Here is a 23523-nt window from a genome sequence, read left to right as displayed (position 1 = left end):
GTGCATAGCAGATTAATGCAGTGGATCATGTTTTTACAAGAATTTTAAATAAAAATAAATTGTGTGAAGGGCTCACAGAATGTATTGCTGGATGCTTTAAGCAGATTACTATTAGGTATGAATGTAATGACCCAAGCAGAATGTTGTGGGGCTATATTCATAATTAATTTTCTGTCAATAAGTTACACAGGTAATGAAGTATGTATTTTAGCAAGAAAAATAAAAGAAGGAAGAATAACATAATGAATTTATTGACTTATTTATCTGATTTGAACAAGGTACACTATCCAGAGATGAGGAGGACAAGTGTAAGTTGTTACAATTAAACTTTCAGTACTTGAGAGGGCCCTATGAAAAATGAGTGATCATAGGACAGTGAAACTATGTGGAAACATTTTCAAGGACACACAGAAGATAAATAATGAATAAACTATTGAAAGAAACATATTTTAATTTCCTCGAGAGACAGTAGCATTTGTTAATTGTGTACCATGTTCATATTCCAGGTTACAAATATTGCTGAATCTGATGACCCTCTTCATCCATGACAGCCTGGAACCATATCAGAGCACTTTTTGAATGGTGGAACATGTAATGTTGTGATGTCATGACATAGCTGGTGCACTGCTTGAAGATTGCACATTGAGTCCAGTATTCTCAGCCATGGCAACAGTAGTTTCTTCAACAGTTTGTGGTGCACTTGGCTGTAGACCTCTCTCTGGAGCAATTTCCAAAGCGTCAGTTATTTACTTTTCCAAAGTGCCAGTTATTTACTGGTTGATACTCATGAAGAGCAGCAGCACTATTGTTGTTGTTAATAAAATAGATTTGCTAGTAAAGCCCTGCTCGCCTTGTCAGACCCATGTTGACTGTGTGCAACTGTAATCCACACTGTGGCTTGTGTTTCAACTTTACATCACCATACTATTACCAGCACCTAATGGAAAGTCATGATGAAAAAACTACTAATAATGCAAATCCTGCAGCGTACAGTTAGAACATCATTCGTATAAAGTTGGGTACCCATACGGTAAATAGTTTTTTGTCTACACTGGCCACTGGCTCAACTAGCAAAAGTTTAATTACAACAATGTTATCAAGATGTGTTTTGGAGATTGAGGGATGATTTAGAGTATTGGAATTATATATTCTGTGGACTGCTGTGGAAGACCTAATTTGTTTCGTACATAAGGGATATGAGCACATCAGTGTATGGAAGTGCCTTATACATATGATTAAATAATTTTATTATTGTAAAAACTTAGGTCGCATTGCTAAGAGGTTCTTGCAGATGTGTAACTTAAACCAGAAAGGTGAAGATAGTAATCATGTAGCATATATGTTGTACCCAGTTATATCTAAAATATTACATGATTTAATGGCTGCAGATTTTCATGGGCCTTTGCCAAAGGATAGATGTGGAGTTGCATGTAGACTGGTTTTATTAGAATGATGGTCAACATGTGTGAAGCTATGTCCAATAAAGTCATCCAACACTCTCACCATCACACTCCCAACATCATCCATTTCTTAAGAGGATATTCAATTAGTAAGTAATGACTGAAGAATGTTTAGTGAGGGAGGATATAAGACATGTCACTATTTCAAAATACCACCCACAGTCCAACCTGCTTGGAAAGGAGGATGAAAGAGATTGGCAGGTCATACTGAACATATTATACCACCTGGGCTCTGTTAATACCAGAATTTCAAATTATTTTAAATGAATTAACACACTTGTCCACGGCATTGCCCCCAATGGAAGTATTAAATAAAATGTTCATTGGTGAACACCTGCTAAAGTTTTTCACTTGGGAGGAAGGAAAAAAGTAGACAAGGACAACGTAAAGCAGTGTGGCGATGAGTAGTTGAGAAAGTGAACCCGACACAGCATGCAAGGACATAATGAAAAAGTAATAGCACTGAATTTTAACCTACAGTGTTAGTACAAGCATACCAGCCAAGTTCAGATAGAAAGAGGAAAACTAGTAAATTCTTTCACTGATGTGAGGGCCGTATAAAGTAGCTGGTACACCCGCACCCCAAAGCAGTCTTTCTGGTACACCTGTCTGATGGAAAACAAAAGGCACTGTAGAACATCGATATGATACAGAAATGTCTGCTCTCATTATTAGCCAAACAAATAAATGTTTGGCAAAATACATTGTAGATAAGACAGTTTCTCTTAAGTTATGCATACCTTTTACTATAATAGAGAACATTAATTTGCAAAGACCACTTAAAAGTCTTAAATGAATGATTGAAACATCAAGATAATTTCTTTTTATTAATACGGGCAGAGGCTATAAAACTATTACTCGTCGTGTGGGGATTACAACAAAGGCAGTAACTAGCATACAAGGTAATATGTGCCAAGTGTACAAATAATATAGATTTTAATTTTGATAAAGGAAGAAATAATATAACTACATCAGTACACGCAGTTAAACTATCCAACAAAAGGAGGGAGGGGGGGGGGGGAGAGGGAGAGGAGAGAGAGAGAGAGAGAGAGAGAGAGAGAGAGAGAGAGAGAGAGAGAAGGGGGGGGGGGCGGCTCACTGTTGAAACAGATATGTTACCAGTGCGAATGCTTTGTCACAGCTGATTTGCATGAACTAAATATACAAATAAAATGCCAACTGCATCCCACCTAGAAAATAACACAATTGTAATTTTCAGATACTGGAATGTACATATGAGTCAATACTGTCTCAGAGACTACATGGTACAAATTATTAAAACAAAACTGAAGCTACTTTTTCACAATTGTTCTGCAACCTTCCTACACTTTCAAAAAGCATTGCAATTGGAGACTTTATTTGTTGCTGTTTTGGTTAACCATAAATAGAGGATGCCAAAATGTATTGGTAACCAAAATAGAGAGTACAGTTCATAAATCGAACAAGCACTGCTTAGCACACAAGTTAAAAACCAGCATAAGAGAATTTTTAATGCGGCTAAACATCACCCTTTTTATGTTTCACAGGGAGATGGGTAGATGCCCTCATATAGATATAAGAAATTAGCTAACATCCAGCCTATATCTGGTGCTAAAATAAATAGGGATATTCAGAGTAAATTATTATTGGGGAGTTATCTTTCTGTGGTGTGAGGTATATTGGACAGTTTTTATAGTGGAAGGATGCTCTTGAAATTGAGGCTTACTCCAAAGTTGTAAGGTGGAAAAACTTACCCGAATGTGTAGCCCAATTTCCAGATAATTTTCATGATTTTGAATAACAAGGACAAGTGTTTGAGAGTTGTAAATAACAATGTGCAAAGAATATTCAGTACATAATTGAAAGGCTTACAGGAACAAAAGAGTTGCAAGTTGTTCTGAACATGTGACTCCTGTAATTAAATGGCTAAGCCATATAGCAAAATTACCATTGCATGCTGTTCTGTATCCTGGAACATTCCTGAAAAAGTTGGGTTCAACAATAAAAGGGTACCAGGTTTTTGATCATAGCTTTTTTTATTTTTTAATTTATTTTTTATTTTATTTTTATTTTTATTTTTTTACCATGAATAAGAAACCTATTTGTTAAATGTTTGATACAGGCAAAGTTTGTATCTTTTATGGATATGTGGAATTACATGATTGTGCTTATAAGCATTTTTAGGGGAAGTTTGGTTAAATTAGGTCATGTAATTGTTCCATTTAACTACCTATTTTCTATCCTTCACTTTATAATTGATTGCTTGCTATGTTAATAAATGATCCTCGAGTTGCAATACATAACACTTTATTAACTGCACAAATTCACAATGAATTATCCTGAAAACAGTAATTGAAAGATAATTCATGATTTATTGAAATAATAAACACGAAGTTTACTGGCAGAATATTGTATGGCTACAAGGCAGTGTCCTGTGAGGGACCATGCAGAATGGATTAGCTTAGGCACAGTGACGAAGTGAAGCACAGGGAACGTACTGGCTTGTTTCGGTGATTGCACTGCACTACACTGGAAGTTGGACTGTATTTGAACTGGAACCCCAACTCATACTGGACTGCTGGGGGCAGTGTCTGGTCTTATGTAACCAGCAGGCGAAGTATAATTCCATCCACATCATGTGCGGACTGTGTTCCTGATACTGGTTTCCTGATGTGCATGCTCCTCCGAAGCGTAGCTGGTGCTCTCTGGTTGAGACTGGAACAAATGCCCTATAAACATACTGTTTCTATACAGCACAATGTCGTGACATATGGTGCCCGTCTTGTGTGTACACACAGTTGTCTGGAGAGAGACACTTGTATCTGATGAGTAGGCAACTCTGCACATTAGAAATGACAGGCTGGCTACTGGCATATGCAGTCTACTGCTAATGTAAAACACCCTTTCCCTCTTGTGAAAGAGATGGTGAAGCCATCACGAAGGAGGCAGGCCATGGCTACTATGTTGTGGCGAATCTGCATATGGCGCAGCTTATGAGAGGGGGCATGAATGGCTGGGCAGGATGATCCTGTTGTGGAGGCACTTAGAGTTGCAGTGAGTGGACTCAAATGGGAGATGGCGCAAGATCCAGTGAAGGCACAGGAGCCACATGAGGTGGCGGAACCTGACGAGGAGGTGCAGGACTAGGCAAATGATGTGAGCATACGACTGGAGCTATCAGTAGTGACCTGTGTCTCCCTTGACATTGTTCCACCACACATCCTAACACCAGTGACGAACCATCTCCCACGACCTTGTTTCGCCACCGGCAGCAATCTCCAGAAACACTTCAAATAAATGACAAACAACTGGTATCCAAGTCCAAAGCATTGGACAGAACCAAAAGCAATATGCAAAACTAGAATTCTTGAAATGACAGAAACATCTGAGTACAAGACACAATAAAGAAGACTAGTGAGCAAGGGGTGTAGGACTGTGATATCTGGTACACAAGAATGTAACAAGTGCATAAACATTGCAGAACAACGTCAAATAGCTCAACACTATTTGTATAAAAATACAGAACTGAACCGCCAATTAAAATCAGAGAAATGATCCAATAAACAAGCATGTCATTTACTTGTAGGGGAACGGCTGTCCATCAATTGGTCGTGACAGGAAAGGGCTGGACGTCAGTGGCTCTTGCAGTGAAACTTTCAAGAAGGCATAACCCAGGGCCTGGCAGAATGCATCACAGGATCAGTGACGCCAGTTAAAGTCAGGAAACTGGTGGCAGGGGCTGCAGCAGCTCTAGCAGCAACAATAACAACAGGAGTGGCCATGGTGATACTCGGGAATGACTGGGCAGGCCACGAGGATGGCAGCAGTGGTGGTGGCAGCAGCAGTGGCTGCGAGAGGACCCCACAGCAAAGCTGACATTGAACAAGCTGACAAAACAGCTGGTGTCTGCCCCAACAGGACAGACAACTGCAGGAGGGCCAGCAGGAACAGGGCCGGTAACGGCATGAGAGTTGGCCAGGACAGAGATGGTGGCAGACAGATGAACAACAGGACTGACGTCATCGTAGACAGACTTGGCGATGACAGCAAAGCCAGCTGGGGTAGGCCATCGGCAACAGGATGGACGAGGTGGCTGGCAGCAGTGTTGACAGAATGGTCAACAACATGAGGACCAGCCAGAGGACAGGGCCGCCAACAGATGAGTTGACAACAGGGCTGTTGCCATTGCTGACAGGCTTGACGAGGACATTAGGGCCAGCTGTGACAGGACTGAAGAAATGCAGACTGACGACAGGGCTGGTGTCATCACAGATATGCCTGACGCTGACAGCTGTAACAGGGCTGCCATTGACAGGAGTGACACTGTGAGGGCCGGCCATGACAGGGTCGGTGTCAACTGGACTGTCGCAACCACTGCCAAGAGAGTCGGTGTCCAGTGGCGTCACAGGCAAGGGCTGCGCGAAGAGTGGCGGTACTGCCATAGGTCTCAGAGAATAAGACACGGAGTGTCGCATGGCGTGACAACAACAATATAAACAAACTGACTGAAGGGGGTCCAACTTGCCACACACCCACAAAACCTGGATGCTCTGTCTGTACTCTGGTCAGAGACAATCTCACTCAAATACTGTGAGAAAGACTGACATTAGCCAAGGACATAGTATGTGTATTGCTTGACCGAAGGTGACTGACAAAATGAAAATGCACATTGAACCATTCCACTAGCAGTTCATAGTCAGTTTCCACTGGGTGCAAGTCATGGAAAAACTTGCAACATAGGTGAAAAAAATTGGTGCACCAGCACTGGCGAGAAAATTAGCAGTTTGTTGTGGACCTTTGATGCCATAGGCTGTAAAATGCAACTCCAACGGTTGACGATACAGGTAACAGTTTTCTTTCTGACCATCAAACACATAAAAAGTCAGCACAGATGTGGGAGCCACACACTGAGACACAGATGTATTAGACAAAACGCAGTTTCTGAATTTGTTGCTCCTGTAACTAAACGATGTGAGATAAAGACATCTCTGGCAATGGGACAGACTTGATAATGTAAAAGGACACTCAAAACTGAAGGCAAAATACATTGCTAGTCTTAGGACTTGAACTGTCACAGAAGTATGAAAAAGGCACTAAATAACCACTGAAAATAATACAGAGCAACAGCATCAACTTCAAAATATCTTTGGTAACAAAACATGAACGGAAGACAGCCAGTGTGACACACAGATACCATTGGAAGATTCACAGAATGTGATTAACACCACTGAGTAGAGACTGTGACAGCACCAAAAACAGGAATGCTCTGCTCCACTAAAACAAAGTGACACATAAGGGAAAATCCATTTGTTTGAAAACCTCTCAACCAGTGAGAAAAACAGAATGCTTCTTCAGCAAACAAACTAACAACCAGATGTGTTAAAAGATCATTCTCAAGTTGTAATACAGGACATTTTGTTAACTGCACAGATTCACAATGACTTGGCTCGAAAACTGCAACTGAAAGATCATTCATGAACCCGTGAAAAAACAAACTCAAGGTTTATTTGCGTGATAACAGATCTGTGAGAAGCGTCATCCCGTATTGCTGTAGGGCAGTGTCCAATGAGGGTCTGCTCACTGTGGAGTAGTGTAGGCGTGACACTGCAGCAAAGCAGAATGGAGTGTTCTGGCTTGTCGTGGCTATTGCATTGCACTATTGGAACTCAGACTGCACTCGAACTGGAACCCGAACTTGAGTTGGCCTGCTGGAGGTGCTGTACCCAGCAGGCAGAAGTATGTTTTCACCCATGTGAAGTGTGGTTGGTGTTTGTTCTTTGGTAGCAGTGCCACCATTTTCCTTGTGCACATGCTACCTCAAAGCATAGCTGGTGCCCCTTGTGAAACCTGGAACAAGCAGTGGATAAACATATTGTTAGTACACAGCACAGTGTCACAGCATGTGGTGCCTGTCTTCTACGAATACACAGTCGTCGAAGGAGAGACACTTACTTATGGGCGGCGAGTAGGCATCTCTACTTGGTAGAAACATTGGGCTGGCAGCAGACGTATGCTGCCTATTGCCGATATACTACAGTTTAGTTTACTGATCAAATGGTGATTACTGTATCATGTCACTACCCTTTCCACTAAGTGTCGACACTACAGTGTTAGAAACTGCTTTTTGAGGCCTGGTGAGGAGAAGCCGTAGAATGGCTGTAGAATTGGCAGTCATTTTCATTCTCTGACCCACTGGTATAGATCTTCCCTTGGTGTGATCCTTTGGGTGGGGTGGGTATCAGTCTTTGGGGCCTGTCTTCTTTCTTTCTCATGTTTTAATATCCCTAGACTTCGTTTTCCTTCTTTCTTCTCCACTTGGAGCACCAAGCCAATCCTCTCACTTTTGTATAATCAGTAATTTCCATCACAGCAAACCCTCTTGTAATCTCTACACCAAACCCTGTGTTCGGAGTATTGCCAGAGGTGTAGTGCCTGCTCCTGTGGTTACCGAAGGAGGTTGACTTAACATGAAAGTTAATGACAACTCTATGCAGTTAGAAAAGCAATTGGTTTGCCCATTCTTGCTATACTTTGTTTCACCACATATCAAAATATATAAACTGTATGCAATTGATGCAAGTTGAAATCATTGCAACAATTTAATTTAAGTAACAAATTGTAGTGATTTCAAAAATATGAACATTTGATAAAAGTACTGATATTGATTGTAACCAAAGAGCCCAGTGACAGTGGTATAGCAAGCTTTTATGAGTTTGGGATATAAACTATGTAATTAGAATCAGATAACTTGGAGCGTTGGCATTCATAATTTGAAATACAGGGTGTTTATAAATGAATATAAGGGTTTTAACACTTTATAATATTTATTATATTAAACTTACAATTATAAATGATATGTCGAATGAAAGAGCAACTCAAAAATTTTTACCAAGAACCTTATAAATGTTCAATGTGAGCACCATTTGTCACACGGCACACATCAAGTCTATAGCCGAGTTCTTCCCAAATGTTGATAAGTGTGTCTTCAGTGATTGTAGCAACAGCTGCTTCAATCTGGTTTCTTAATTCAGGGAGGTCTGCTGGTAGTGGAGGCATGTACACATGATCTTTGTTGAAGCCCCAAAAGAAGAAATCGCATGGTGTTGGGTCGGGTGCACATGGAGGCCATGCAAAGCAAGCCCTGTCATTGGGCCCCTTGCGGCCTATCTGTCGCTTGGGTACAGTGAAGTTCAACCAATCGCGCACTTCACACTCACATTGAACATTTATAAGGTTCTTGGTAAAAATGTTTGAGTTGCTCTTTCATATGACATATCATTTATAACTGTAAGTTTAATATAATAAATATTATAAAGCGTTAAAACCCCTCTATTCATTTATAAACACCCTGTACAAGGAAAAGATCTGAAATGAATTTATCTGAATTGTTACTTAGTACAAATGGATTATGTTCATGATTTAAAGTGTTATTTGTTGAACTGTAAAGAAATGTATGTCTAGTAGGAATAAGGGATTAATGTTTAACTTGTAATTCTGCATAGAGTTTTTGGCTATAGTATTGTTATTCTGTTGTAAATGTTACCTGTTCAAGGTGCCATCATTCGTGTGACATACCACTTTGCTAAAGTGGTGTAGTGTACATTGTTTATAGTATCAATGAATAATGATTGCCAACCAAGCAGTTAGTTTTTGTTAGTTGGTTCAGTAAGTTTAACACATGTGTTGTGTGGAGATTTTGTATTATTTGTACATGTACCTGAGTTTAGAAGGAAGGAGCATTTCTGCAAGATGGGGAAATACTGGCAGTGTAGTCATGCATTTTTGTGGCACCTGCTGGTTTGGCAATTGCTCCGTGTAGCTACGACCTGCCTCGAAGACATGCTGCACTCTGTAGAATAGTGCACATCATTAGAGTGGACTGCATCATGAAAGAAAGAGAAGAGAGTCAGTCTGATAGATAGTTGGCATTGAAATGTCTATCAGTTTGTATTAATTGATGTAATTACAAAATACAATGGCACACAGTTATTTTATGGGATGTTTCAACATTGTATGAGCTGGAAGAAAAAAAAAAAAAAATATATATATATATATATATATATATATATATATATATATATATAGAGGGAAACATTCCACGTGGGAAAAATATATCTAAAAAGAAAGATGATGAGACTTACCAAACAAAAGCGCTGGCAGGTCGATAGACACACAAACAAAGACAAACATACACACAAAATTCTAGCTTTCGCAACCAACGGTTGCCTCGTCAGGAAAGAGGGAAAGACAAAAGGATTTGGGTTTTAAGGGAGAGGGTAAGGAGTCATTCCAATCCCGGGAGCGGAAAGACTTACCTTAGGGGGAAAAAAGGACAGGTATACACTCGCGCACACACACACACATATCCACCCGCATATACACAGACACAAGCAGACATTTGTAAAGGCAAAGAGTTTGGGCAGAGATGTCAGTCGGGGCGGAAGTACAGAGGCAAAGATGAAAGACAGGTGAGGTATGAGCGGTGGCAAATTGAAATTAGAAATTAGCGGAGATTGAGGCCTGGCGGATAGCGAGAAGAGAGGATATGCTGAAGGGCAAGTTCCCATCTCCGGAGTTCTGACAGGTTGGTGTTAGTGGGAAGTATCCAGATAACCCGGACAGTGTAACACTGTGCCAAGATGTGCTGGCTGTGCACCAAGGCATGTTTAGCCACAGGGTGATCCTCATTACCAACAAACACTGTCTGCCTGTGTCCATTCATGCGAATGGACAGTTTGTTGCTGGTCATTCCCACATAGAATGCTTCACAGTGTAGGCAGGTCAGTTGGTAAATCACGTGGGTGCTTTCACACGTGGCTCTGCCTTTGATCGTGTACACCTTCCGGGTTACAGGACTGGAATAGGTGGTGGTAGGAGGGTGCATGGGACAGGTTTTACACCGGGGGCGGTTACAGGGGTAGGAGCCAGAGGGTAGGGAAGGTGGTTTGGGGATTTCATAGGGATGAACTAAGAGGTTACGAAGGTTAGGTGGACGGTGGAAAGACACTCTTGGTGGAGTGGGGAGGATTTCATGAAGTATGGATCTCATTTCAGGGCAGGATTTGAGGAAGTCGTATCCCTGCTGGAGAGCCACATTCAGAATCTGATCCAGTCCCGGAAAGTATCCTGTCACAAGTGGGGCACTTTTGGGGTTCTTCTGTGGAAGGTTCCGGGTTTGAGGAGATGAGGAAGTGGCTCTGGTTATTTGCTTCTGTACCAGGTCGGGAGGGTAGTTACGGGATGCAAAAGCTGTTTTCAGGTTGTTGGTGTAATGGTTCAAGGATTCCGGACTGGAGCAGATTCGTTTGCCACGAAGACCTAGGCTGTAGGGAAGGGACCGTTTGATGTGGAATGGGTGGCAGCTGTCATAATGGAGGTACTGTTGCTTGTTGGTGGGTTTGATGTGGACGGACGTGTGAAGCTGGCCATTGGATAGGTGGAGGTCAACGTCAAGGAAAGTGGCATGGGATTTAGAGTAGGACCAGGTGAATCTGATGGAACCAAAGGAGTTGAGGTTGGAGAGGAAATTCTGGAGTTCTTCTTCACTGTGAGTCCAGATCATGAAAATGTCATCAATAAATCTGTACCAAACTTTGGGTTGGCAGGCCTGGGTAACCAAGAAGGCTTCCTCTAAGCGACCCATGAATAGGTTGGCGTACGAGGGGGCCATCCTGGTACCCATGGCTGTTCCCTGTAATTGTTGGTATGTCTGGCCTTCAAAAGTGAAGAAGTTGTGGGTCAGGATGAAGCTGGCTAAGGTAATGAGGAAAGAGGTTTTAGGTAGGGCAGCAGGTGATCGGCGTGAAAGGAAGTGCTCCATTGCAGCGAGGCCCTGGACATGCGGAATATTTGTGTATAAGGAAGTGGCATCAATGGTTACAAGGATGGTTTCCGGGGGTAACAGACTGGGTAGGGATTCCAGGCGTTCGAGAAAGTGGTTGGTGTCTTTGATGAAGGATGGGAGACTGCATGTAATGGGTTGAAGGTGTTGATCTACGTAGGCAGAGATGCGTTCTGTGGGGGCTTGGTAACCAGATACAATGGGACGGCCGGGATGATTGGGTTTGTGAATTTTGGGAAGAAGGTAGAAGGTAGGGGTGCGGGGTTTTGGTGGGGTCAGGAGGTTGATGGAGTCAGGTGAAAGGTTTTGTAGGGGGCCTAAGGTTCTGAGGATTCCTTGAAGCTCCGCCTGGACATCAGGAATGGGATTACCTTGGCAAACTTTGTAAGTGGTGTTGTCTGAAAGCTGACGCAGTCCCTCAGTCACATACTTCCGACGATCAAGTACCACAGTCGTGGAACCCTTGTCCGCCGGAAGAATGACGATGGATTGGTCAGCCTTCAGATCACGGATAGCCTGGGCTTCAGCAGTGGTGATGTTGGGAGTAGGATTAAGGTTTTTTAAGAAGGATTGAGAGGCAAGGCTGGAAGTCAGAAATTCCTGGAAGGTTAGGAGAGGGTGATTTTGAGGAAGAGGAGGTGGTCTTTCCCTCTCCTTCCCTCTTTCCTGACGAGGCAACCGTTGGTTGCGAAAGCTAGAATTTTGTGTGTATGTTTGTGTTTGTTTGTGTGTCTATCGACCTGCCAGCGATATATATACCTAAAAACAAAGATGATGTGACTTACCAAATGACCAAATGACTTACCAAATGAAAGTGCTGGCAGGTCGACAGACACACAAACGAACACAAACATACACACAAAATTCAAGCTTTCGCAACAAACTGTTGCCTCATCAGGAAAGAGGGAAGGAGAGGGAAAGACGAAAGGTTGTGGGTTTTAAGGGAGAGGGTAAGGAGTCATTCCAGTCCCGGGAGCGGAAAGACTTACCTTAGGGGGAAAAAAGGACGGGTATACACTCGCACACACACACACACATATCCATCCACACATATCCCGTGTGTGTGCGAGTGTATACCCGTCCTTTTTTCCCCCTAAGGTAAGTCTTTCCGCTCCCGGGACTGGAATGACTCCTTACCCTCTCCCTTAAAACCCACATCCTTTCGTCAAGTTCCTAGAACAAACAAGAAGATAAGAAGAGTGGAGATATAGTCCAGATGAGCAAGATAGTAATTACAGACTAGTACACATCAGCATTAGAATTAATACATGAAATCCCCCTCTGAGCACTACTCATCCAGTACACCAGGGAACATCCCAGTAGATTTATTTCTATATAAAGCAGGTGGCAGACTTCGGTTTATTAGTAGAATGCTAGGTAAGTACAATCAATCTAAAATGGATATTGCTTACAAAATGCTTGTGCAAACCATCTTAGAATGTTGCTCGAGTATATGGGACCCATATCAAGTAGGACTGATAGGGAATATTGAATATATGCAGAAGAGGGCAGCCAAAATGGTCACTGGTTTGTTCGATCCATGGAAGAGTGTCACAGAGATGCTGAAGAAAATGAACTGACAGACACCTGAAAATAGACACAATCTATCTCAAGATAGCCTACTTACAGAGTTTCGAGAATCAGCTTTAAAAGATAAATTTTGAAGTATGCTACAATCCCTTTGTATAGCTTCCATAGGGATCATGGGGATGTGATTAGATTAATTACAGTGTGCACAGAGGCATTCAAACAATTATTATTCCCATGTGTCATACATGAAACACTAGGAAGCCCTAATAACTGTGCAATGAGAGGTATCTTCTGCCATGCACTTAACAGTGATTTGCTGATTGTGGATGTAGACTTGTTAGCACAAATAGTAATAAGCAGTACATGGCAGTTTATTATAAATACAGTGTACTGGTTAAGTTTCTGTGGTGCCCTTAGGTTTTATAAATGTACATCTTGGCTTGAGGCACATCCCAGGAGGTTCTTCAGTATGTGATCAATGAATGAATTTAATAGATCAGGAAAGGAAAGTGCACTAGCTTTTGATCAGTCACTCCTCCTGAAATACACGATAAGTATTGCAAATAGGTGATACAATACTAATATTACATTTGTTGTCGGTGAAACATTCTGTTTATATGTAACAGGTTAAATTTCACAGGTGAAATGAAGCAGTATGATGATCTCTATGCAGTTTTGTTTAACTTCATGCTGTGTAGTGTGATAGTAAAAATAAGCAAGAGAGAGACAATAATAATGCAATCCAGTCAGATATGATTACATGTAGCTGATATTCAATTGTGGCAAGAGACGTAAACATCCTTAAAAAAATGTATGAAGCAATGGGAGAAGAAGGAACAAAAAATAGATTCACTGTAGGTGAAAATAAGGCAGAATATCTAATAGTGTCCCACTGTAGGGCCAGGAAAACATTACATGACCTGAAGGTCTCCAACAAACATTTTAAAAATAGCAGCCGCTTCAGTTATCTTGCTGACCTTTTAACCACCGAAAATGATATGAGGCACTTTGTCAGAGAAAGTATACAACTAGTATATAAACCCTGTTTTGCCAACTTGTGGACTTTGAAGACAAAAACAACCAAGTTAAAAGTATGATTTATCCTTGTATGACCAGTTGTTACATATGGATCAGAAATGCGGATTATGACAAAGGTGGACATGAACAACCTAAAACCATTTGAATGAAAAATCTGTGAGACAGACAGAGTGTTGGAGAGTGCAATATGACAATGAACTGCAGTAACTTACACAAGTTAAGATAAAGTTAAGTTTGTCAAATTACAGAGAATATGCTGGTTATGACACAGGGAACTAATGCAGAGGACTGGACACTCCAAAAAAATTATCAAACAGAGATTTTATTCCACCAGAAGGAAGGGCCAGCTAAGAATGAGATAGATGGACATTGTATTGGAAGATCTTGGTAAAAAGGAGATCTGAGAATGGAGGAGAAAAAAGCAGAGAACACGAATGTATTGAGGCAGGTTCTTGAGGAGGACAAGGCACATTAAGGGCTAAAGGAGAAGAGAAGAAGAATGTATGGTTACTAACTAACCAGAGACGTCCCATCTCAGTAGCCATATCTTGTTCTACTATTATTGATATATTGTTATGTGCTCCAGATGGCATATTCTTTAGAATGCAGGATCACACTGTGATTATATAATTTGTATGTAAGAGAAAATAGTTGGCACAATTCCTGCTTGATCCTTATTTTGTATGAAACTTATAAGAATTGGGTATTGTAGAAATATGTCATTAACACTAGTTCAACATGACATGAATTTCAGTTACCGTGTTTTATTTTGACTTGTATAAAAACTTATTCAAAATCATTGCATGCCCACAGCTAAGCAGCCATCTTTGGTATTGCTTCTGTTTCAGACTGACAAAATTTGGTGATATGACACTGTAAACGCTTCATTATTTAGTTCAGTGGTTTCTCCTACCTAGCACTATTACAATCAAGAAGTGTGATGTGCAATGTAATAGATATTTAGTAGTATACAATACAACCCCTCAGTAAACATCTCGATCCACTGAAGTTTTGATACATAAACACATACATATATTGTTCAAGTCTCAACTTAGACTAATCATTGTATAACAACATTTGAACAATAATGAACCTACACAAGAAAATAATTTAATAGCTGTTATAAGATGATGGAACTATATGATCAAGATATAAATGGTTTTCACAGTACTAATATCCAGTATGTGTTGAAACATTGTTTCTTGTAAAATGATAAAGCTTTAGCAGTGGAATCACCACTATTGTAGGGACTTAGAATATCAATTTATTTTTAATGAAAATTGAAATTTTTAAATATTAATTATTAAACAGATTTATTTTATGAAATTTAGTGTAGAAAATCATGCAATTCACAAAACACTTGTTTTATTTTATGCTGAACATGATGTTATATGTTAAATTATTTATAAAAATCTTCTTTCCCTGTAATTGACTTGAAGTAATAATTGTAATAATACTGAAAATTCCATGCATTGTCAGAAAACTATATAAGAGCGGAGATTAGGTCATAGAGTTCAATTGTTAAAAGTGAGTTGGTTGTTATTAGACAGTTGCTGAAGTTAGAGTCATGTTGATTTGTGAAAGTGAAAAAATACCGATAAATGAAGAATGTTATGGAATTAGTTTTCAGAAGATTATTTGTAAAGTAAGATCCTTACAATCACATAATAATATAGAATAATCCAAAGCTAACCACAACTCTTCCACAGTGAACAAGAAAGATGTATTAATATAAACAACAACAATTATCATCACCTCCAATTCATCGTTATATGTATTTGAGCATTAATATATTGCTTCCTGCTCCAAAACCTTTTATTGGTTGAGAAACCACAGTAATACAATGAGAATGTTACAAATTTTTGAACTAAAATTGTTAATCAATATATGTCTTCATTGAGAGCAGGAATGTCACAGGTGTCACCTGTCTTCAGGTGTGTGGCAAATGCAAACTGTTAATATTTACAATGGATCATAGATAGTATACTGCAATTGTTTAAATATCTTTTGGATCGCTTGCACAGGTTGTTCATGAAATAATTGATTGCTATGGTATTTCCTTATATCATTCTTTGTTTATTACTTACAGGTAGTCTATCTGTGCTTGGTGAAATAAAGGAGAAAAATGTTGGACACTTTCCTATTGTCCAACCTACAGCAACATCACAGAGTGGCTTTCCACAAGTTTTCTACAGGGATAAATCAGTAAGTCTGCAATTTGATATTAGCTAAGAATGGATGCTAAAATTAAAAATGTACAGACAGCTGATGAAAGTAGCAGACACTATTCACAAAAAATATGGAATCGTATGAGAGTCGATGTTGAGCGGAATGATGAAAAGGAAATTTTTGAGGAGATAACAGAAGTAAGACTGACATAGCAAACTATGTGAAGCCCTGTATGTGATGTATCATTCTTGATTAGTCATTTGTTAGGCTCATTATGTTCAGGCTGGCAAATTGACATATTTGCTTTGATCTTACTTGTAGTAGTCATCCAGAATGCCACCTGGGTCCTCTGCTTGTCCTTAAAGTCTAGCATTATAAATTTGTATTTACAACATCTGAGAGTCTGCTATTGTTTCTTCTTGTGCTCTTAAACACTGTAATTGGTGTTTTCTATAAGTAAGTGCTTGATTTCCATCTTCATATGGTATGTAATAACATACAAATGATATCATTTGGTTATGACTATTGTTTTGAGAAAAATGTTCAGTTCATTGTGTCAACAATGCTTTTCTTTTCATCTTTGTTAACATTTTCCCACAACTTGAACGAAATCATTTGTTTTGAATTTATGGTGATGCATTATAAAAACAATTAATGTAAAAAATAAATAACTGCAATAGCTGCTCAGTTGAACTGCAAACTTCCTAATCACAAAAAAGAAAAATATTGAACTTATATATTACAGAATAAGAAGTTTCTACTTTTTTTGCCAAACATATGAGGGTTATACAAATAAATATAGAAATTATTTCTAACTCGATAAATCTTTGCATTAAATTTATGCATACTTATCATACTCTTGTAGTAATTTTTTGTTTGAACACTACATATATCATTTCATTTAGTGTATGTTGCTATGAGGTTTCTATTATGATACTGTATAAATCTTTGAACTGCTCTCTCAGCATTTTTAGCCCTGTCCCAGAGAAATGCCATTAGCTGCAAGAGTTTTTAAACTCAAGTATCCCTATGTCTTTGTGAGCAAGTGAAAGTCACATAATTACAATTGTATGACAGCTGTGCCATAACTTCCAGCCCAAAGACTGCCCTGCATGCTATTTTAGTGCACTCCTGTATACATTTTGATGTGATTGGAACTTGCTTCCAGTTGTGCATTGCCATCCTCCACAGTCTACAAGACTCTGAAATAAAAGTAGTAAGAAACAAATACCAGTCCTCATACAAATTAACATACACATCAGGAGTAACATGCTTCCTTTTCTACTTAAACAGGTCACACTCAATTATAGGTGATATAATGCACATAAGTGATGTAATTTTTCCTTTTCTTGTACTAGAAGTTTTCAACTGTTTTGGTGTTTTCAGTTTCCTCTGACAGCATTTGCAGAAATTTCTTATGAAGAGCTAGACACTGTTTCTGAAATTTCTCAAAAATGCAGTTAAAAGTGGGTATTTTATGTGTTAAAAAGTGATTACCATTCCCCTCCAGTATGAAGTTAAAATTCAGATTTTTTTTTATTTGACTGTTAATACATGTAATGCCATTACACTGATTATTACATTCAGATTTTTTTTTATTTGACTGTTAATACATGTAATGTCATTACACTGATTATTACATATTCTCTGGCAGATGGTGAGCTGCTGAAGATCTAAATGAAGTGATACAAGTGATAGCACAATAGACCCCCATTTGCAATAATGGGATTCCAAATTTCTTACTTGACTTAGCTTCATGGATGATATATAAAGTAGTATACTTGTAGTATACTACTTTGTTCCTCCAACTACTTTCTCTCTTCTGACACCGATAGGAAAGGGTAGTGACGCTTCTCTCTCGTTAAAAAGTGAAAAAATGAACAGTTCTTCGTGTAGAGAATGTAAAAAGCGTATGATGAAGGGTATTCTGTGTATCAAATGCAACTTCTGGTTACACGAAAAGTGCGCGAAAGTAAATCTAAAGTTCGTCAGCGATGATTTTCCATGGACATGTCACGGTTGTTTACGTGACGAAACGGCCGATCTTGTAAGTGCAGTTGATACAAAAAACGAAATTATAAAGTTACTACGAAGTGACATTGAGGCATTAAAAACTGAACTTTCAACCATCAAGAAAGAAAACGATACATTAATACAAGAAAAGAAGTCCTGTGTGTGTAAAAGCCATCAAACGGAAAAGCAAGAAGATCGCGAAAATACGAATGACCGATCGTACTTTAAAAACAACATTTCAGGCGTTCCAGTTGATGTCTCGGTAAACTCAGTAAGCCAAAAACCGGAAGATAAATATAAATGGAAGGTGGTGACATGCAGCAAAAGGAAAAACAAGGCGACAGATACGCAACAAAAGGAAAATGACTTTTTAATAATTGGCGATTCGCTGCTGAAGAATATCGCTGTCCCCAATTGCAAGATCGACGTACGACCTGGTATTAGAACGCATCAACTCGGTAAACATTTTAAAAATATGGTAAATGCAAGACAAGATACTACAGAACCAGATTCTGAAACCAGACATAACTATAATCGGGTGTTTATACATGTTGGAACAAATTCTTTAAGGAGCAGCAGTGAGGAAGAAATGTCAAGTGAAACAAGAAACATGATTCATTCTGCAAGAAATATGTACGCAGGATCTCGTCTGATACTTAGCGGAATCATAAACAGAAGGTCGGTGAGTGAAAAATATATCGCCAAAATAAACTGTGCTCTTAAAGAACAATGTGATCGTCTTGGGGCAATTTTTATAGACCCAAACAAATTCCTGTGTGAAAACTCACTAGCGAAGGATGGCTTGCATTTAAATAGACTGGGGTCTGTAACGTTCAGCAGAATATTTGCAGATGTCTGCAAAATCATTAGATGCAAGGGAAACTAATATGGCCTGAAGGGGGTGAAAAATCATACACTCCAGCTGGAAAAGAAAAATATAAGCACCATACAAAAAAAGATGATACTAAAGAATTTGCCCCAGAATACAGCTCACAACATGTAAACCAACAAAAGAAAAATTACATAAAAGTACTTCATCGAAATATTCAATACTATGGTAACAAAAAATTAGAAGCAGAAGTACTCCTGAGTGAAGTAAGACCAGACATATTATGCATAAGTGAACATGGACTAACTGAAAGTAAAATACATAATGTGGCAATAAAGGACTACAAACTAGCTAGTTACTTCTGCAGATCTAAATATAAGGGTGGTGGCGTTTGTATATATATTAACACAGGTACTCTATCAAAGAATGTAAACAGTGAAGCTGCTACATTTCCCACAGCTAGAGAAAAAGACTTTGAAGTTATTGGTATAGTGGCAGAGGATTTTAGAGTGTTTTGTGTGTACAGGTCACCATGTGGCAATGTTAGTATCTTTCTAAAAAAAGTTGCTAGCTTATTGAGAATGAATATGAAGAGAAACCTTATTATATGTGGAGACTTCAACATTGACATGGGAAAAGACACAAAAATAAGACAGGATTGTGAAGAATTGTTAATACAGCATGACATGAAAGTGACAATAACTGCACCAACAAGAGTGACTTCACAAAGTGAGAAAATTATTGACAACATAATTACTAATATGTGTAACTATGAGTCACATGTAGTTCAGACAGAAATATCTGATCATCATGGACAAATAATCAGCTTTTGCAGAAGTAATGACACAGTATCAGAACCAAAACAAACAACCAAAGAAATTAGGATCATCAGTGAACAAAGTATCAACATCTTTAGAACAACGTTAAGTAAGGAAACCTGGAATGAAACCCTACAGGCCCAGAGTGTAAATGAAAAATATGATGCATTTATTTCAACAATTAAGTACCATTTTAATGTAGCATTTCCCGAAGTAAAGAGACAAGAAAGGCAGCAAGATCAAACACAGTGGATTACCAGTGAAATACTAGAACAGCGAAGGAAGCTTCAGGATGTGAGACGGATGGGTGAAGCTGAATACTATAAAATGTTAAAAAATAAGTATAGGAAAACAATAAGAGAAGTGAAAGCAAGGGCAATTGACACCACTATAGCGAACTCAAAAAACAAGGCAAAGACAGCTTGGAATGCAATCAATGCTGAAAGAAAGGAAAAAGATGGGTCAAACAAAGAAGAAGGTATTAGGTCAATTAAAGTAGACAACACAGTGGTCACAGATGGTATGGAAATAGCAAACATACTGAATAATAACTATATCAGTGTAGTAGAAAACCTAAAATTGGAAAGAAATAGTCAAAAACAGAAGGGTATTAAGGTACCAAAAAGATCATGCAGTACTATGTTCTTAAGACCAGTCACGGAAGATGAATTGCGGAAAACTATACAGAAACTGAAGTCCAAGAAATCAGCTGGTGATGATGAAATATCAAATCATGTAATAAAGCTGGTATGTGAGGAGATAATAACACCACTGCTGAACATAGCAAACTGTTCTTTCAGAGATGCAATTTTTCTAGAAAAACTGAAGATAACGAAGGTAGTGCCATGTACAAGAAAGGGTGTAAGGATGATCCCAACAACTACAGACCAGTTTCACTGATATCAGGTTTCTCAAAAATCCTAGAAATGCTTATGTATACCAGATTAGTTAACTATTTGGACAAACATAACATTCTCATGACCTCACAACATGGTTTCAGAAAGGGTAAATCTACAGAATCAGCAATTGTCAGTCTAACAGAATACATTTTACAGTCCTTAGATGAGAAAAAGGTTGTCTCTGCAATGTTTCTGGATCGTTCAAAGGCATTTGACACCATTGACCATGAAATGCTGATACAAAAATTAAGCAACTATGGCATTCGGGGGCAACCAGGTGAATGGATAAAATCATACTTGTGCAACCACAAGCAGTATGTATCATTAGGAAGCACGTACCAATCAGAAACCAAATCCATCAAATATGGAGTGCCGCAGGGTTCGGTAGTGGGGCCATTGTTATTTAATGTATTTGTTAATGATATAGGTGTTGAGGAGGAAGAAAAGAAACTATTGTATGCTGATGACGTGACAATACTAAATAGTGACCAAACCAAAATATGGAACAGCTTGAGAGAAGAGCATACATATCTGCAAATGTCACAGCTCAATGGCTGTTGGAAAATGAACTGGTTATAAATCTAAAAAAGACTATGTATGCAGTGTTTAAAAACAAGGAAAAGGCTGTAAACATGGATTTAGAGGTTGATGGAACAAGGCTGGAAGAAGTAGAATCCACTAGATTCTTAGATATTCTTGTGGATAATGAACTGAAATGGAAAAAACATATTAATAATGTCTGTAAGAAACTGAGCTCTGTCATATTCTTAATGATGCAGCTATCACAGTATTCAGACAAGAACCTTCTGTGTACAGTGTATCATGGACTTTTCGAACCATACTTACAGTATGGAGTGACTGTGTGGGGAAACTCAAACAAATAAGAGACAAAACGAGTGTTCACATTACGAAAAAAAGCAATTAGGACCATTTTAAGAAGAAAGACCTCTGAAACATGCAGAAACTGTTTCAAGAATTTAGATATCTTAACTTTTTCATCGTTGTATATATACAAAACAATAATGTACATCACAAAAGGTAGTGAGGACTGGATTACAAATGCTAGTGTACACACCCACAATACAAGAAAGAAGAATGAAGTACGGAGCATATCCCACCGACTGGCAGGGCTAGAAAAAGGACCCCAGTACTCTGGTATCAGACTACTAAGAATTCTGCCCAAAACCCTGCAAGATAGTGTACTTCACAATGACTTTCCAAAGAAATTTAAAGACTATCTCATTGAAAAAGAGTTTTACAGTGTTACAGAATACTAATGCCATTAAATTTGTATATATTGTTACTCATTATCAGTGATGTAAAAATGTAAGCTAAAGGTGTAGAAAAATAAGTGATAAAGAATGTTAATACTTTGACATGTCCTATATTACACGTACATTTACTGTACACAATGTAATCTTACAGGATCAAATAAAATTCAGTTCAATTCAATTCAATGTTCAACAGCTAACAATTTCATGTCATCTGCCTCGATGCTCTGTTCTGTATGTACCACTGAAATTCATTTGCAGTAAACAAATTATGAATACCATTTTTTGTAATTGATTCTCAATAAGTTGTCATAAGTGACAATATTCTTATCTTTTTCTGACAATATTTTATTGGCAAATTGCCTGTTGGCTTCTGTCTCGGGTTCTTCAACTGACATTTGTTCGACGATTTTTCTCATGTTTCACCATTGTGGGTGAATGTCATTCTCAGAGCTTCGAGGGCTTTTATGTGGTCATTACCACCACGATTCTTCTCTTGCGACATGCAGTGGTCATTGGCTGCAGCACTGAAATCCAGGATCTGTTCACCTTGAGACTTTCTTGTTTCTTGTTAAAGCTATTGGCATGTTTTTGGAGTTCTATGGCATCTCTGAACAAGTGGGAATGATATCTCTTCTCCACAGTGAGAACTTCCATGTCAGTGAATTTTATTATAGCAAATGCTCTGCCACAGCTGATTTCTCCACCTGCCCCAACTTGCAATACTGCTTCTGTTCAGTGATCTTGGTGTTGACTGATTATCCAGTCATTCCAACATAGACTTTTCCACATGCACAGCATCTGCGGTATATTTCCAACATTGCAAATCGGCTTCTTTTTCCTTTGCCAGTCTGCAACACTCATTGATCATTTTTGTTGGTTTGTAAATATCCTTTATGGGGACGTATGGCAGAATGGCTCCTCATATTGCTTTCCAGGTGCTGCATTTCACAAGCTAGTTGCTGCAGCACACATATTTGTCTTGTGTGTGTTACAAGCATATTAAATCAAACAGTGGAAAATCCAGGATGGAATATAACAATATAACCAAAAGGAAAGTTTGCTACTCACCATATAGGGGAGATGCTGAGTCACCTATGTGCGACTCAGCATCTCTGCTATATGGTGAGTAGCAACTTTCCTTTTCATTACAAATATGTTAATCATCTCTATCTTCTGACTCAAGTGATTATGTGAAAGTTTGTGCATGTATTGGCTTGTGCTTCGATTTTAGATACATGCTGTGTCCCAGGTTCTCACTATCCCTTGTAGCCAGCATATCTGGAAAGGGCAGAAGTTGGTCTGTAGTAAATTTTATGTTGGTATGGAGACTGTTCAGATATCTTAGGAAGTCACCAAATTGTTCCTCATCACAGTTCCACACGACAAAGGTGTCACTGATGTACCTGTACAACACCTTTGGCTTACAAGGTGTCAGATCCACCACCTGTGTTTCAGAATGTTCCATGAAGAAGTTGGCCACCACTGGATAAGTGGGCTATCCATGGTGACGCTTTCAAGCTGTTCGTAGAAGCTGCCATTCCACATGAAATAGCTTGTGGCAAGACGTGCATGAAAGAGATTAGTGGTGTCTTGCGGGAAAATGGAACTAAATATACTCCGCAGAATTATCGAGTGGCACTTTGGTAAAAGAACAACAGCATCAGAGCTGACCA

General features: G+C 39.0%; 1 protein-coding gene across 2 annotated transcripts in view; it reads left to right on the top strand.

Moving 5' to 3' along the window:
• LOC126187439 (RNA polymerase II-associated protein 1) overlaps positions 1–23523 on the top strand; it is a 266874-nt gene that overhangs the window by 28398 nt on the left and 214953 nt on the right. For both annotated transcript variants that reach the window (XM_049928519.1, XM_049928518.1), the window contains exon 3: positions 15938–16053. In XM_049928519.1, coding sequence (XP_049784476.1) covers positions 15938–16053 — 116 coding nt within the window. The remainder of the gene's footprint in view (positions 1–15937; positions 16054–23523) is intronic.

This window comes from Schistocerca cancellata, chromosome 5 (genome assembly GCF_023864275.1).
Source record: "Schistocerca cancellata isolate TAMUIC-IGC-003103 chromosome 5, iqSchCanc2.1, whole genome shotgun sequence".
In the NCBI taxonomy this organism is placed as follows: domain Eukaryota; kingdom Metazoa; phylum Arthropoda; class Insecta; order Orthoptera; family Acrididae; genus Schistocerca; species Schistocerca cancellata.
This window is presented reverse-complemented; position numbering and strand designations above follow the sequence as displayed.